Below are 16,003 nucleotides of genomic sequence, written 5' to 3' on the forward strand. Positions count from 1 at the left end.
AAAACCCTAAAAAAGCCAAAGTCATGAATGAAATTCAGTCCTTTATACCGTGTCATATACAAGTAAACCATCCAATTACATTTATTGGCAAAATGTCTAAACGCTTTCATCACAATTTCTCTTCAAATGTTTTAAAATGCCATATGTGCATTTGGGCATGATGGTAATTTCTTAAGTCACTACCATACTTTATTACTAAAAAAGAGCAAAGACTCCTAGATACATACTACAAACAAATATAATGAAAAGCACTGTACAGAGAGAAAATACACTAAAGTCACATGGCAACTACGAAGTAAAAGCACAGAAAGGCTGTACGTGTAAAAAAAATTTACAGACCTGTCTGATATGCATTAGCTGAGTGTATGTTTGAAACGCTTCGGCACTGAGCATTTTAAATATGCCATTTCATTTGAGCGTACACCTCTAAGTGATTACTGGAAGTAAATATAGCTTCAGTGTGTAATGTATTTGCATGAGTAATTCAGAAAGCGTTTAGCTGGTGATTATTTGACGCTGGCGTTTGTCCTTGGCTTTCTGCTGGTTGCGCTGTGCCAAAACTTTCCCCTCGTGCGTCTGAGCCGTGCGCGTTACCGCAGAGATGCCATCAACGAACTTGGTCTTGAAGAGCACGTTTGCGTTGGTGAACATTCCGTCTTTTAAAGACACCACCACGAACTGAAAAGTAAAAAAGATGCTTTTGATTGCTTGCCTGATAAAATACTGTCATGTTGTAACTAAGAATACATGCAGATGGCCTGATTCTAACAAATTACTACCCGATTCTTATGCTTCTGGCATGAACTTATTTTAAAAATGATATTAAATTGAATTCAAATCAAGTTAAAAACCTATGCATAAAGGTATACTAGATGGTTTACTGCTGCATTATCAAATTATTTGCATTTGCATTGCAAACATAGATTTGATCTATACATGATGTAAAAAATATATTTTTTTGTATTAAAAACTTACAAACAATAACTGTGTGAAAGTCAATTATGAGAAAGTGAAGAAGTATTTTTTATATCTTCTTTTTGTATCTTTCAAATGGTCAAAAACTTGTCCACAAAAAGGGTCAAGCGCTTTGTGTGAAAAGAACAATTTGATGCAAGAAAAAATATGTTCTAATTTAAACAAACAATTATTTTAAACAATTAGAACAAGAAAATTAAGAATTTTTCTTAAAACATAAAAACTTGACAAGTGCAGTCCACATAATAAATATGAAGCATTTCTGTATTTTGGGGTATAACCGTTTCATGTTTGGTATGTTAATTTGACAAAAAAAGTTAACTTGGCACAAGTTAAATGCGTAAATGTAAAAAGAAACTACAATAATTTAAATATTAATGCAGAAAAAGACTTTAATTATATGTGCGTTTTACCTGTGAATGTGTAAAGTGTGTGCGCAGCATCTGTCCAATGTTTTGCGTGTGCGAGAGATCGAGAGCAGCATCCACTTCATCCAGGATATAAATGGGAGCTGGTTTGAAAAGCAGCATGGCCAAAATGAGAGAGAGAGCCACCAGAGACCTAAAACACGCACACAAATGCATCAAGCATCAGAATGAGAATAAAGAGGAAAGCACACATACTGGGAAATACTGGCCGAGTCCTGTTTGCTGGCAGAAGATCTGATGCTCTAATGGACCTGTGGCTCAGAATGTTGACCTGGAGAGCTATTAAAACGGCTAAATATCTAAATGGCTATTGATTCCAGGATTGTTATGCCACAATTAGCAAGAATACTGACCTTTGCCCCCCGCTGAGCTCTGTCAGGTTCTCTTTCCAGGTGTTCCCTAGAGCCACCTTAAACTCCAATCCATCCAGGACGCCACACCCCTCGGGCGGAGCCAAACGGGCATTTGCGCCGGGCAGGAGGGTGGAGAATATGGAGCCAAAATCCTTGTTTACCTGCAGTGACAGAAATTGTGCTGAACAGGATGCATCACAGATTTTCCTTGTTGTAATTGTACTTGACAATCTAAAAGAATGACAGGGTTGGTATTTTACCTTTTGCCACGCCACATTGAGCGCCTCGTTCTTTTTCTGGTCCAGCTCTTCAATTGTTTCCAGAATTTTGGCTTTATCGTTCTCAACAATCCGCTTCTTTTTTCTAAGATCATTGTACTGAAAAAAGTCAGAGAATATTTAAACCCCTTTTTTGATTCTTGTTGAAAACATTCCATTAGTGTCACTAAAGATGTAAAAGGTCATACCCTCTCTTCAGCCTCACTGAGCATGTTCATTGCCCTGCGGTTGACGTTTCTCTCCAGCTTGTCTTTAGTCTCCTCGAGTCTCTTTAGTCTCTGTCCGGCTTCTTTAGGACTGTTGGTCTTGAAATCATAGGCAGTGTTGGGTTGACCGAAGAGATGCTTCTCAGAGGAGATCCAGTCGTTCTCAGCTAACATGCGGGCAACCTGAACACAATGATTAGACCCATACATACATAGCACTCGCATTCCTTTAGAACCATAAAGCTTGTGTAAGAGAAAGTGAACGAGACCACCAGTGCACTCACTTTGGCTGTGGCATCAGCGCTGTCTTTCTTGTGTTTGCTTATGTTGTGCTCCAGCTCTTTGATTTTGAGCTGGGCGTCGTTGTTTTGTTCTCGGAGGCGGTTGGCTTCTCCAGTTTTTCCTTTGATCTCTCTCTCCTGTCCCAGAATCACCTCCTTCCGCATGGACAACTGCTCCTGCGCGACACGCACTGCCTCCTATACACACGTCATGTAAAAAATTCAAGGATACGTGTAAGCACAACTCAACAAATACAACAGCAAAAAAGCTAATGAACATGCATTGACTATTTCTTGAATATACCGATAGCTCCGCCCCAAATGCATGCCATTGTTTGACAGTGACATTGTTGCACTGTCCAGTTTATGCTTTATTTTGCCATTTTCACAGCATGGAAATCTTTTTATGGCACATGTATAAAAGGTAAAATTATTTCTGCACCTTATTGGCCGAAACATGTGTTGTCATGGTGTCGATCTGCTCCTGTACGGCTTTGATGGCCTCATCGATAGCCTGAATCTGCTGCTCATATCCAGCCTGTTCTCTCTTAAGCTCCTCCAACTCCAGGGCTACTGCATCTGCCTCCTAGAGAGATGCACTTATTTAATGTACACTACAACATTTTGTAGTATTAACTATAGTAATTGGATACATTGTAGCAAACACTGTAGTGTACTTTAATATCTACTATCGTAAGACTCAAAAGGAATGTCTAGGAATTCTAGTAAAATGTACTGTAGTAAATACTAAAGTACACTAGAATTTTTTTACGTGCGTACTAATTCAAATGTGCGACAAATTTCATTTATTCAGCAATCTTTATAAAGGGAAATGATAGGCTTACTTAAAAACGTAAAACGAAAACGGCCAGTAGGTGGCAGCAATTTTTTACTGAGTCAGTGAATCATTCAACCAATTAGTTCAAAACGGCTGATTCGTAAGAACGAAGCAAGTGTCTTGAGGAATGACTCCCTGAATCATTATCTCACTAGAGATTCATTTAGGAAAGAAACACCGCAAAAATGTAGATGTAAGTGTTCAAATAAATGTTAATGCGCATGCGCTACCGTTAAAAAAATAGAGTGACATCGCGGGTATTTTGACGCTTTATCATCGCGATGCTACCGTAGTGCCGATACACTGTGCAACCCTATTAGTTTTGAGCGTTGCTTAGTGCAATTGACTCTCTGAAAGTACATTATCTTTTCGAGGACTGGAAATAACTATTTTCCTGTTAGTTCTCAGATATTCCCAGGGGCCTGGTTTTATTCAGTCATACAGTACCTGCTGTTTCTCTTTCAGTCTCTTGTTGAAGGCGTCCGCTTTGCTCTTGGCCTGGTTGAGTTTCTGCTGCGCTGCCTTCAGTTCTTTCTCTCGCTCAGCTTCTGCGTTCTTCATCTTGTTCTCCAGAACTTTGTACTTCTCTTCTGCCTTACTCTGAACCTCCTTTGTCTTCACTAGCGTTTCCTCCGATTCCTCTATAAAAACACGTGACCCGGATGTTAAAGAACATCATTAAATCTCCAATACTTCATACTGTGCAGAAAAAAGTATGCACCAATGGTCTTGCGCAGGTTCTCCAGTTCCTCCTGCTGTTTGTGGAAGGAGCTCTGCTGAAGTTTGGTCTCCAGGATCCGAGCCTCCTCGTTCTTCAGGTCCAGCTGCTGCTTCAGCTGACGGTACCTTACAGAAGACAAAAAAACACTTTGGCCTGCCATCTCATTTTCTTTGATCTGATTGGTCAGTGAGGATTTAAAGGGATACTTCACCCAAAAATGAACATTCTGTCATCGTTTACTTACCTTCGAATTGTTCTAAATCTGTATAAATCTGTTCTGATGAACACAGAGAAAGATATTTGGAATAATGCTTATAACCAGTGTTGGGTGTAACTAGTTACAAAGTAATTTGTTACTGTAATTTAGTTACTTTTCCTTAGGAAAAAGTAAAGTAAGGGATTACTCTTATTTTTTCTGTCATTTAATTACAGTTACTTCTGATGTAATTGAACTAAATACTGTGTAATATATTCAATAGTGGAAATGACATCAAAAGTCTAACTTTAAAATGTATGCTTTAATGTATCTTTCTCACATTTGTATACTTTGATCAGTTAATACGAATAATTTATGTAGTTATTTATTTGAATGAATTAAATAAGACGTTTCATGTCTATCCCTGAATCAATTCTAATCACGGTTGATATAGGATATAGAAAGTAATTAGTAATAAGTAATGAAATACTTTTTGGAGAGAGTAATTTGTACAGTAATCTAATTACACTATTGAATATGTAATTAGTAACTAGTAATTAATTACTTTTTCAGAGTAACTTACCCAACACTGCTTATAACCAATCAGATCTTGCCCCCCATTGACTCCCATAGTAGGAAAAATTACTTTATAATCTTTCTGTTGTTGAGCACAAAAGAAGACATTTTGAAGAATGTAGGACAGCACACAGTTCTGGGGCACTTTTGACTACTATTGTATTTTTTCCTACTATGGTAGTCAATGGGGAAAAAATCTGTCTGGTTATAAGCATTCCTCCAAATATCTTTCTCTTTCTGTATAAATTTATACAGATTTGGAACAACTCGGAGGTGAGTAAATGATGACAGAATTGTCATTTTGGCTGAAGTATCCCTTTAAGCAGATCGCTGATTGGACAGTGACTCACTTCTCAGCTGTTCCCTTGAGGCCACTGAGCTCAGACTCCACAGCGGTGAGTTCAGACTCTTTAGCTCTCAGACTGTCCTGAACGTCCTTCACCTCGGCCAGCTTTGACAGGACCGAGGCTGTCTGAGCACGTGCACCTAGACACAAAAAACAGTTTCTCACATCATAATTCTACAATTAAAGTATTTTTTAAGTTTATTTAAGTAACTATAATTTGAAGTAACGTGTCTTTAAAATTTGATAACGTTCGTGTATTTCATGCACAAACCTCCAGTCAGCGTTCCCTGCGGGTCGAACACGTCTCCTCCAAGCGTGACTGTCTTTGTGCTCACACCTTTTTCAAAGGCAACTCTTTTAGCATTGTCCAAACTGTCACACACCAGCGTAGTGCCAAACACATACTCCATGGCCTTCCTCAGCTCTGACTCATAACCTACCAATGACAGAGCTGTGTGTACGTTATCTGCTCCAACCTGCAATACAAAATAAACTGTTTAGCTTTCATAAGAAAAAAAAATCTTAAGATCAATGATGCTTCTTTAGCAGGTACCTCACCAGGTTTTTAGCAGTGCGCACTACGTTGTCATTGAGGGTACGGGCTGAGATCTTGTTCAGAGGAATGATGGTGTATCTGCGTTTCAGTTCACCCTTTTCCAGAAGCTTCTTTCCAGTAACCTGCCGACAGTTTTGGTGTTAAGCCAAAGTATAAATTCGCTACACCGTAACATAAATAGTTAAGGATGAGATCTGTGGGATAATGTTTTGCAAAGAAAGCCTCACCTCGTTGTCAACCACAACGTTATAGAGTCGACCACCAGCTACCACCTCCAGAGCTGTAGCGTTTGACACGTCAGTCACGCTGAAGAGATTCGCCACCAAACCCTTCACCTTACTGCTGTCCCAGCCCCTCTCTGGGTCCCTGTAAAACACGAACATCATTGAATTAATGTTATGTTTATCTAAATGAAGTGTATATAGAGTCAAATGGATTCTTACTTATATTCAAAGCGCAGGTTGGGGAACTGGCCCATGAGGGACTCGTATGATTCTCTGAGCCGAGCGACATCACGAGAAAACTGCCTCTTCCGCTCCAGTAGACCCTCCTCTCGCCCATCTGAGCATACATATTAACACAAATGCGTTACAACAAAACCATTCTAACAGGAATCTTGGCACTGAAGTGAAATGACCTGTTTGCTTACAATAACTATACATTCAATGATTACATCTTTTAATTGGTGTACCCTGTACCATAAATTCAATCAACATCTTTAAAATATTGTTTAACTGAATAGAAAAAAAATAACTACAGGTGTGTCTATTATAAAAGACTATATAAAGGCCAAGGCTTATAGATAGATTTACTTTTAGAAGTCCACCAATTCATTCTCTTTTTTAGTTCAAGATAAGAACAAACGACACTGCACCAAATTCCGTTACAAGCACATTTAAAGGGACATTTCTGGCAAAAATGAAAATTATTTTATTTTTACTCACCCTAACGTACATTCAAAACCTGTATGACTTCCCACTGTACAATACTATCTTGTAGTACCATTGTATGCATGCAAAACCACTGAGATGTTTCCCAAAATATCGTCTTTTGTGTTCCACAGAACAAATAATTCATAAACAACACGAGTGAATAAATGACAGACTTAATTCTTGCGTGAACTATGACCTTAATCTGATCTCATTCAGTACCTTCATAGTTAAGTTTCTTCATTTCAGCCTGTAGCTTGTCAATGTTCTTTTTCACGCCCCCAAATGTGTCCTGGTCCTTTTTGTAACCACCGTCCATCTTCTTGACCTGAGCCTGCTTAGTCTTCAGCTCTTGCTGAGCATGTTTCAGTTTCATTTGAGCCTAAGAGAGCAGAAGACAAAGATATATTTACTACTACATACTATTAAAACACAGATACTGTAGAAACATGAACAGTTGTTAAGTCGCATACAGCAGGACACCTCTTGCACCTGAAAGTAATCGAAAAATAGATCACACCTGGGGAGATATTTTAGTGTCAGGTAAAAACAGGACTGTATCGGACTTGAAAACTTATAATCGGATCACTCACCAGAATACACCTAAAAGGAACAGTTCACCCGAAAACGAAAGTTCTGTTTTCATTTACTCGCCCTTGAGTTGTTCCAAATCTGTATAAATGTCTTTGTTCTGATGAACACAGAGAAAGATATTTGGAAGAATGCTTCCAAACAGAACCAAACAGTTCTTGGTCACCATTGACTATCATAGTAGAAAGAATTGCTTTATAATTTTCTTTGTTCTGTTGAACACAAAATATATTTAGAAGAATGTAGGACAGCAAACAGTTCTGGGGCACTTTTGACTACCATTAAAAATTTTCCTACTATGGTAGTCAATGGTGACCAAAACTGTTTGGTTACAAGAATTCTTCCAAAATATTTTTCTCTGTGTTCATCGGAACAAAGAATTTTATAGATTTGGAACAACTTGAGGGTGAGTAAATGACAGAATGTTTATTTTTGGGTGAACTGTCCCTTTAAATACCATGTATACACAGCCTGTTGATTTTGGTTTGCACTAAAAAAAAAAAAATCACCTGTTTGGCCTCAGTTTCAGCTTTGCTCATGTCATTCTTGCAGGTCATCATCTGCTCATTAAGCGTGGCCTCGACTCCATCCTCATTGGCTGAAAGGCCAGCTGACACCGCCTTAAAATGCTGTTGGGCCACCTCCAATGCTTCTGCATCTTTCTGCCCCTCCTCCTGAACCACCTTCAGCTGCTCCACCACCTTAGCAACCTCGGCTTCCTTGGCCGACATCATTATCTTATCCTAGTTCAAAGTAAATATTTAAATTATATGATTTTGTATTTAGATTGTACACAGTAACTATGCAATTAAAATTTGCATTGAGAACCATACTATTTTATTGGTATTAATACCACTGAACTATGCAGAGAGACAAGATGATATTTCACCCAAAAATAAAAAATCTGTCATCATTTACTCACCCTCTTGTCATTTCAAACATATATGACTTCCCTCCTTCCGCAGAAAACAAAAGAAGATATTTTTAAAAAATTGACCCCATTCACTTGCATTGGTTTTGTGTTCATACAATAGAAGTGAATATAGGGTCCAGTGCCGTTCGGTTACCAACTTTCTTCAAAATATATTTTGTGTTGTGCGGACAAAAGAACGTCATAAAGGTTTGAAATGACAAGAGGGTGAGTAAATGATTAAAGAATTTTCATTTTTGGGTGAACTATCACTAAGTTTTTAGTTTTAAAGGACCCATTGTATGAAAGTCAAATTTTTTCTGTGTTTAAGTGCTATAATCGGGTCCCCGGTGCATCTAGCAACCCAGAGAACGTGAAAAACAAGATCCAAGTAACTTTGTTTTGGTAAGCCTTTCTCTGCAAGCATGTGAGAAATCGAGCTGTTCAGATTTCGCTCCTGATGTGATGTAGACGCAGGCTCTTATTATAATATTACCGCCCTTTAATCTACACAATTCCACCCACGGCGCTGTGTACGTGACGCCATGGCTAAAGTTCGTGGACAACATGCAACATACAGTGTAGTCGCTGCACAGAGTGCTAACCTCAGAAGAAACAGGAGTGGATTTATTTTATTTCTAGTGGAAATCCCTCAGAAACCATAAGTAAAAACCTGCTTGTTTGCGTGAATCACTTCAAGCCGGAGTGGTTTATCAACCTGGGACAGTACAAGCTGGATTAGCTTCAAAGTTGTTCCTCAAGAGGGATCGAGACCAACTGAACAAGACAAAGCTGCCCATGTAAGTAATATTTATCAAGTCTGAATTGACGTACATGTACCGTATAAATAGGAGGATAACGTTAGCATATGATAGCGAAGGGATCTAAGTCAGTCACGGGCTAAATAGAACATTCAAAGCCAGTGTTAAACTTACTCTATATTTATATGTTATTTGGCAAATGGGCACTTGGAGTTTAGCTGTTAATACATGTGCGTTAATATGTTCAGCTGCGGCAAGCTGTTTGTTTTGCTAATGAACAGGGACGAACACTGCGGTTAGCTTAGTTTTAAACGTCTCAAATCATTCGTCCTTAGGCTGAAAAATCTGTCACAGCATAACGTTACTAGTTATGCTCTCACGTTGTGTGTGTAACATTATAACTTGTCAACGACAAGCGCTAAAATCCACGTAATTCCGCTGAGATCTGCAGGTGCACATTCCGTGGATTTTAGGCGAGCATACACGTTGTGTATGCGCTGTTTGCTGTGACGGATTTTTTAGTCTCCGGTAGGGATGGGGAGTCGACTCCAAAAGAGTCGATTCCTCGACTCGTAATGTCCCTAAAATCGGAATCGACTCCAAGACAGGAATCGACTCTCGTCGACTCCTTTTCGATTCCGTAATCTTTAAAGTTGTCATTGACTCAAATTGGTTAAATTGTCTTTGTGATTGGCGCTTCTTAAAAAACAATCGTGTTTAAGGTAAACATCATACCTCCACTCTCTCTCTCTCTCTCTCTGATTATATACATTTACATCCGATCCAAAACACTGCGGTAATCAGAGCATGAGCGACGCCTACTCATACTCTCAAAAAAATCTCACGCAATATTTCCCGTTCATTCTTCACTGTCAATCCGATCACATTAAATTCTTTTTAAAAATTCTCCTATATTTCGTCTGTCCCTCTTCAAGCTTTTATTTCTCGAAACAACTGTTAATCAACTTTGTAAGTTGCTTTGAATGAAAGCGTCACAGTATGCTTAAATGTGAGTCGGTGCGCATAACTGGACACAAATTAAAATCAAGTTTGTGGAAACAAATTATAATGCATTTCATCCAGCTTAAAAACGTAAAAAATCAGCAACAGCCAGGAAGTCACAAATCATATATTAAGTTCTTGTTGCTGGGTTATTATTATAGCATATTTGCTGGTTTTAAAATGACATGTTGATATTTTTAAATACTTTTTAGAACACACGGTAGGCTCAACGTCTTTTCTCCTTTTTAAAAAATGTGTTGAACTTAGCCTAAGGTGAATATATAAATTCTTAATAGAAAATAAATAAAAAATGTTTTAGGCTTGTTTAGCGCACATTTACGGAGCCTCAATTCAAAACAATGAAACGCGGTGTCTTTAAGTACAAAACATTTTCATTTGTGTAACTGTAACTCTCCAAAATCGATGCAAAATAAAAATTATACAAATAATAAAGGAAACGAAATCTCTTGGATTTACCATAAGCCTATAGCTACGGTTAGACCTGGACCGTCATGTCCTTGCGCTGCGTGCACTTGGAAAACCCACATCAGTTTAGGACCAGAAAGGAGTAACTGCTCTGACAGCACAAAAACTCTCTGTGATGGTGTTCGTTGCACAAATGCTTGTGTATTTGCTAATGACTTTGGAATTTGGTTGCCAGCCCAAAGTTCCCAAACTTGTGAAGTTACATTCATTTATTTTATATTCATATTCCTGAGCCCGTTTTGAATGGCAGTAAATGGAGTCGAAGTGTCGATTCCATCGACTCCAAAAGTGGGAGTCGAGAATCGGAGTCAACTCCAAAAAACCCGGAACCGAACACCCCTAGTCTACGGACGAAAGATTTGAGACGTTTAAAACTAAACTAACCGCAGAGGAGTTCAGGAAACATAATTTAGCTAAACCATTGCCATGGCAGTACTACGCATGTGTTGTGTTGACTCGAGGGACGGAAGGGGGGTGGGGTGCGCTGCGCTGTAACCCATTATCATTTAAGGAGAGACATGCACCAAAACGGGTTGCTGTGAGCATAGCTGTTTTTGAGGAGGCAAAAAGGGTTTTGTTTACACAGCCATTGAGTGTTTTTAAGCAAAATATGTTCCAGACATTTCATGAAGACCCTAATAAATCATACCAACTTGTGAAAGTGCTCATTTAATGAGTCCTTTAAGGTAAAAGAAACAGAGCCAACAATGAACACAAATGTATGATAAGAATTAATAACACATCTTGCCAATCCTGTTTTACCTCCTCCATGTTTTTGATCAGATCTTTTCTCTTCTTGGTTTCGTCTTTCAGATTTTGTTTCTTCAGATCAAGAGTGCTCTGGGCCTTTGTGTCTACTCTCTGGGCTTCAGACACCGTCTCTTCCAGAGTCTTCAAAACTCCTCCGACCTCCTACAGAGACAGACACAGTTATGAAACGTGCTAATGGAAAAGATCTGGAGGAGACATAGATATTCAATCAATCAACCGCACACTTCTCTAACAGATATCAATTTGCATCATAAAATATTCACAAATGATTTCCCGTACAATGAATTTAATATTTTTGCCAGTCCATTACCCACCATAACATCCACTATTCAGACCTTTAGTCTCCACAACTGCTCCATCACCAAACCAGTTAAGGCGACTGTTGCTGTTTTGAATGCAACCAAACTTATGCCTAAATCTGAGGTGACCAATGAGTGACCCCCATCATCAGATTCAGCCCCTGGGTCTAATCGGGACCAGAAAGCATCTTAATAGCATTTCTCTTTTTGTTAATGTAGATTAACACAGTTTGTTCTCTCCACAGTTAAACCATTTTTCTTTATACTGCAAGTGACACATTGTAAATACACCTTGTCAAAAGTATATGTGCAAGTATGTATGGTATACATTATATATAATACATATTCTTACCCTCACACAAAACCTTACTGCATTCTTTAACAAAAATACAATTTAGTATATATATTTTTTGAAGTGTTTTAATTTATGAGGACACAGGAAGTGTCCCTGTAAACCATTTTTACATTGTTATACATGTCTTAGTTTATACACATTTGTGTCCTTGTAAACCACATATTCAAACCCACACACACACAACAAAAAACACCCATTTATTAACTATTAAACTCATGTTTCATGATTCACATGACAACGGCTGTTCACATGGACAGTGGACAACTCAATATAATCAGATGTTTTGTTCCAAAGACCGTTTACATTTTGCTTGTAGCACATATCAGACACTCGTCCGAAAAGCTGACACTCTTAGACTGACCCACATGCACATGCACATGCGTCATAAGGCAATGAAAATTGCAATTTTTTAACAGTTCATCTAATAATATAGGATAAAGTGAAGTGTTTTGATGGCTAAAGTATTTATAAGTTGTAAAGGGAAAATTAGTAAAGCTCAAAATTGTGATTTTAAATGTGATTACTTGACTAAAACTGACACCGTAAAAAAGTAAAAATAAACGTAGGACAGTGGAAAAACTGTTACATTTAAAGAGCTCATTCTGACTAACCTTACACACTATATCTATATCAGATTTGATTATTTTTAAGTTTGTTCACTTGTGCACGGTTAACCGCTGAATCCTGCTGAAACCGAGCAGGCTGCGATAATGCAAGCTATCGATTAGTTTATTGATGCGTAGCTTGTCCGTGAAGCACGGCTCTGGGATCAGTAGGAATTGCTGCTCGATCTAAAAGCAGTGCGAGTTTGAGTCGCTTATAACGTGCATTTAAAAAAGCAACACCCGTCAAACATGATCATTATAAATATACTTTATTATCATGAAAATACCTGAGGAGGCTTGAGAATCAGTGATAAAAACATGTCCTTAGGCATTTCCTAGAACTACGTGTGTTATGGTCTTCTTCTGCAGTGCGTATTTGGAGTTTCTGCATGAGAGCGCCCTCTGGCTTTCGATGCAGCAGCATTTTACCGTACTTCACTCACAAGTTGTGCATAAATCACGTGATATATATTTTCGGTTAATCGGGCAGATGTCTTTATTTTGTGTAACCTGCTTGGCCTAAATCTGTAGACTGGCCAGAGCTAAGGTCAAAGCTACACTGTTCATCAGTACCTCTACTCAAAATATGAACAAAGACACATATACAGTATGTCCTACTTCATCACTTGTGATCACATCATCAAATATACATCCTATTATTAGGGCTGTGCAATTAATCGAAAATTAATTGTAATCGTCAATTTTGGCTTCAACAATTACAAAAACAAAATAATCGAGGTAAAACGATTATTGTGCCACATTCCATTTTGCAAGGATCCTCTCTTTTCTTGTGGTATAAATCCACAGCGCACCCCTTTCCTTACAGTGGTTCAGCTGTGCTATTTCTTTACATTTATTTTTCAGTTGAATTCACAGTTTAAAAGCAAAGTTATTTATTTTCTAAGTTGTTTTAAAAGTTAATGAGTAATCGTGTTAAATAATCGGGAACTCAATATTGGCCAAAATAATTGTGATTATGTTTTTTGTCATAATCGAGTAGCCCTACCTATTATCATGTGTAAATGATGGGCCTATGTCTCTGTGTGTACTGTGTAGTGGTTACAAAAGTGCACTAAAAGAAGCCTGTTCTTAGATCATCGTAACCCTGACTCACCTTATCCCTCCTGCGCTCCAGCTCATGTATCTCTGCGCTCAGCTCCTTCACTGTGGCCTCATTCTGTCTCATGTTCTCTTGCAGCTGGGTGATGGAGCTCTGCATCTCCTGCAGGTCTTCAGCGGACTTAAGCTTGGTCTCTTCAGCGCACACAAACAGGTACGCCACATACAGACGACTCAAGTGTTCGATCTCACGCATCAGCTTCTGGTACTCCAAGTAGGACGAACGCTCCTGAGGAGGACAGCGAAGAACAAGGACAAAAGAGAATAAATTATGGCAAATGCTTAATTTTTGAGTGAACTGGAAAGATACAATTTATTATGCCAAATAACTAAAATATGATATTAACAGCAGAAAAACTTTATTTAACACAAACCTCTTTCAGTTTCTCCATAGCAGGGGTGATCTCCTCATCCAGGATCTGTTTCATAAACACCCGAACACACACCATGAGAATTTCTTGGTAATACCAAATATTTAAATGTACCTAAATAAATGAATGAATTGAAATACACACGGTCTGAATCTCTTTCAGTTTGGCATCTTTCTTCTCTATGGTTTTCTGAGCACTGATCTTCTTGCACTCATACATCCTGGTACCTGCCGCCTCTTCAATCATGGCCAGAATCTACACGCAAAAAAACCTGTTAGCAAATATTACAGATGACAACATAAAATATGAGCGCGCATTAAAGACATTCCTTCTTTGAATTTTAGCTTATTCACAAAGATTAAAAGATTTATTTACTAAAAAAGGAATGACATCTCACCTCAGGAGGCTTCATGTTTAAGACCTTGGTGATTCTTCCCTGAAATAAACAAAATTGGAATGACAAATGTACTAATAAACTGGCCTAATGCTTATAATCAATGTCAATCGCATAGCTACCTGCATGATCAGAAAATGGGGGTTGTTGACATTCAATCCAACTGAGCAAAACAGATCCTGGACTCGCAGGTTGTTTGCGTTTACACCATTTATGAGGTATTTATTGCGTCCACCTATGACCACCTGCACAACACAAACAACACACAGTTCGCTCTCTGACGCATGTTTTAGGGAATGTTTGAAATGTTTTAATACATTTGTGGACACAGGTCTCAGACCTGTCTTGTAATGGTTATCTCATCATGCGTCTCAAACCCCAGAGGACTTTGTTTCTTGTTGGAGTTGTCGAAAGTGATGGACACTGTAGCCTTGGTGATGCCAGCCAGTCCATTTTTGTACACCAGATCTTGGAGATTGGTGGCACGAACCTGCAGGGTTTACAAACAAGCAGCATTACATTTTGGCTTTATATTAAACAGGTCTAGTCAAGTACCACTGATCGTTTTTATTTTTTGTACTATTTATTATTAAACAAACATTGAACTTTGCATTTACTTAAAAAAAACATGTAAATTATTATTATAGTTTTAAAAGATAGATAAGTAATAATGCATTCAATAAAGGTAAGAAGAAAGCATTTTAAATACTTTGGAATCTGTAATATTTCATCTGAATGAACATTAATTTATATGATTTTGTATTACTATGGAATTAAAGCTTTGTGATGGGTGTCCTGTAAAGACTCGACAAGTCGACAAGCTTACAGGTGTTAGATCAGTACCCACCTGTGAAAGGTTAGATATCCCCAACAGAAAGCAGATGGAATCCAGTATATTTGACTTTCCACTACCGTTGAGTCCAGTAATGGCGTTAAAATACTGATCAAAGCCGTTAATCTCCGTCCTCTCTGCGTAGGACTTGAAGCCCTCTAGTACAATAGACTTTATGTACATTTCGACCGAACACCGTACGAGTAAAATACAAACGCAACGCTACAAATCGATAAAACAGTGCGCAAAATAACCCCAGTGAGCTTCCAAGCTGCTTTCAGTTCAACCATCCAAAGTTAAACTTGAAATTTGGCGCCAGGCACGCTTCCGCTTTGCCGTTTGAAAAATATGAAACAGTCTAGTTAAATTACCAGTTAAAATACAAACACACAAATTAACGTTAGATGTTTATTAAAATATCAGTTTATTGTGTGGTAGTTTATAAAAACTACAAACAAGGTATTGTCATTAACTGAAAATATCCAATTTCATTTTTGATTCAGGCGACTTTTTCAGTCACCCAACTGATGGACCCAAACATTAGACGTCATCATGGCGGTTTGCTCAAGTGTTGTTTATACGTGCTTATAATATGCGTTAACATTTAATTTGTAACATACTAATTCTATATTTTGACTCATATTATGTGTCTTATTTTCATAGCTATTTTGAATTCTTCATTCTGATTGGTCAGTCGCGGCAGTCAAATATGTACGTTTCCACATACGTTAGCAGTGTTAGTTTTGTCCCGTCACTCTGCGGTTTCGTTTTCTCTCGCGCATAATAAAACAATTTTAACAAGAATAAAAATATTATGATCATTA

The 16,003-nt window shown here is 38.1% G+C and overlaps 1 protein-coding gene across 1 annotated transcript; it reads right to left on the reverse strand.

Annotated features, from left to right (window-relative positions):
* Nucleotides 1-19: 19 nt before the first annotated feature.
* On the reverse strand, nucleotides 20-15,469 carry smc2 (structural maintenance of chromosomes 2). Its single transcript, XM_057331528.1, has 24 exons — nucleotides 15,195-15,469; nucleotides 14,688-14,837; nucleotides 14,470-14,592; nucleotides 14,351-14,389; nucleotides 14,098-14,208; nucleotides 13,957-14,001; nucleotides 13,578-13,811; nucleotides 11,196-11,345; nucleotides 7,784-8,017; nucleotides 6,906-7,065; nucleotides 6,198-6,315; nucleotides 5,982-6,120; nucleotides 5,757-5,876; nucleotides 5,470-5,674; nucleotides 5,203-5,338; nucleotides 4,081-4,205; nucleotides 3,807-4,000; nucleotides 2,964-3,107; nucleotides 2,525-2,719; nucleotides 2,223-2,423; nucleotides 2,017-2,133; nucleotides 1,757-1,917; nucleotides 1,389-1,536; nucleotides 20-678 (listed from the first exon to the last, which is right to left on the reverse strand). Exons 1-24 carry the CDS (start codon nucleotides 15,360-15,362, stop codon nucleotides 496-498), a joined length of 3,600 nt encoding a protein of 1,199 aa, XP_057187511.1. The 5' UTR covers nucleotides 15,363-15,469; the 3' UTR covers nucleotides 20-495.
* Nucleotides 15,470-16,003: the final 534 nt, after the last annotated feature.

The sequence above is a fragment of the Triplophysa rosa genome, linkage group LG4 (assembly GCF_024868665.1).
Source record: "Triplophysa rosa linkage group LG4, Trosa_1v2, whole genome shotgun sequence".
NCBI lineage: Eukaryota > Metazoa > Chordata > Actinopteri > Cypriniformes > Nemacheilidae > Triplophysa > Triplophysa rosa.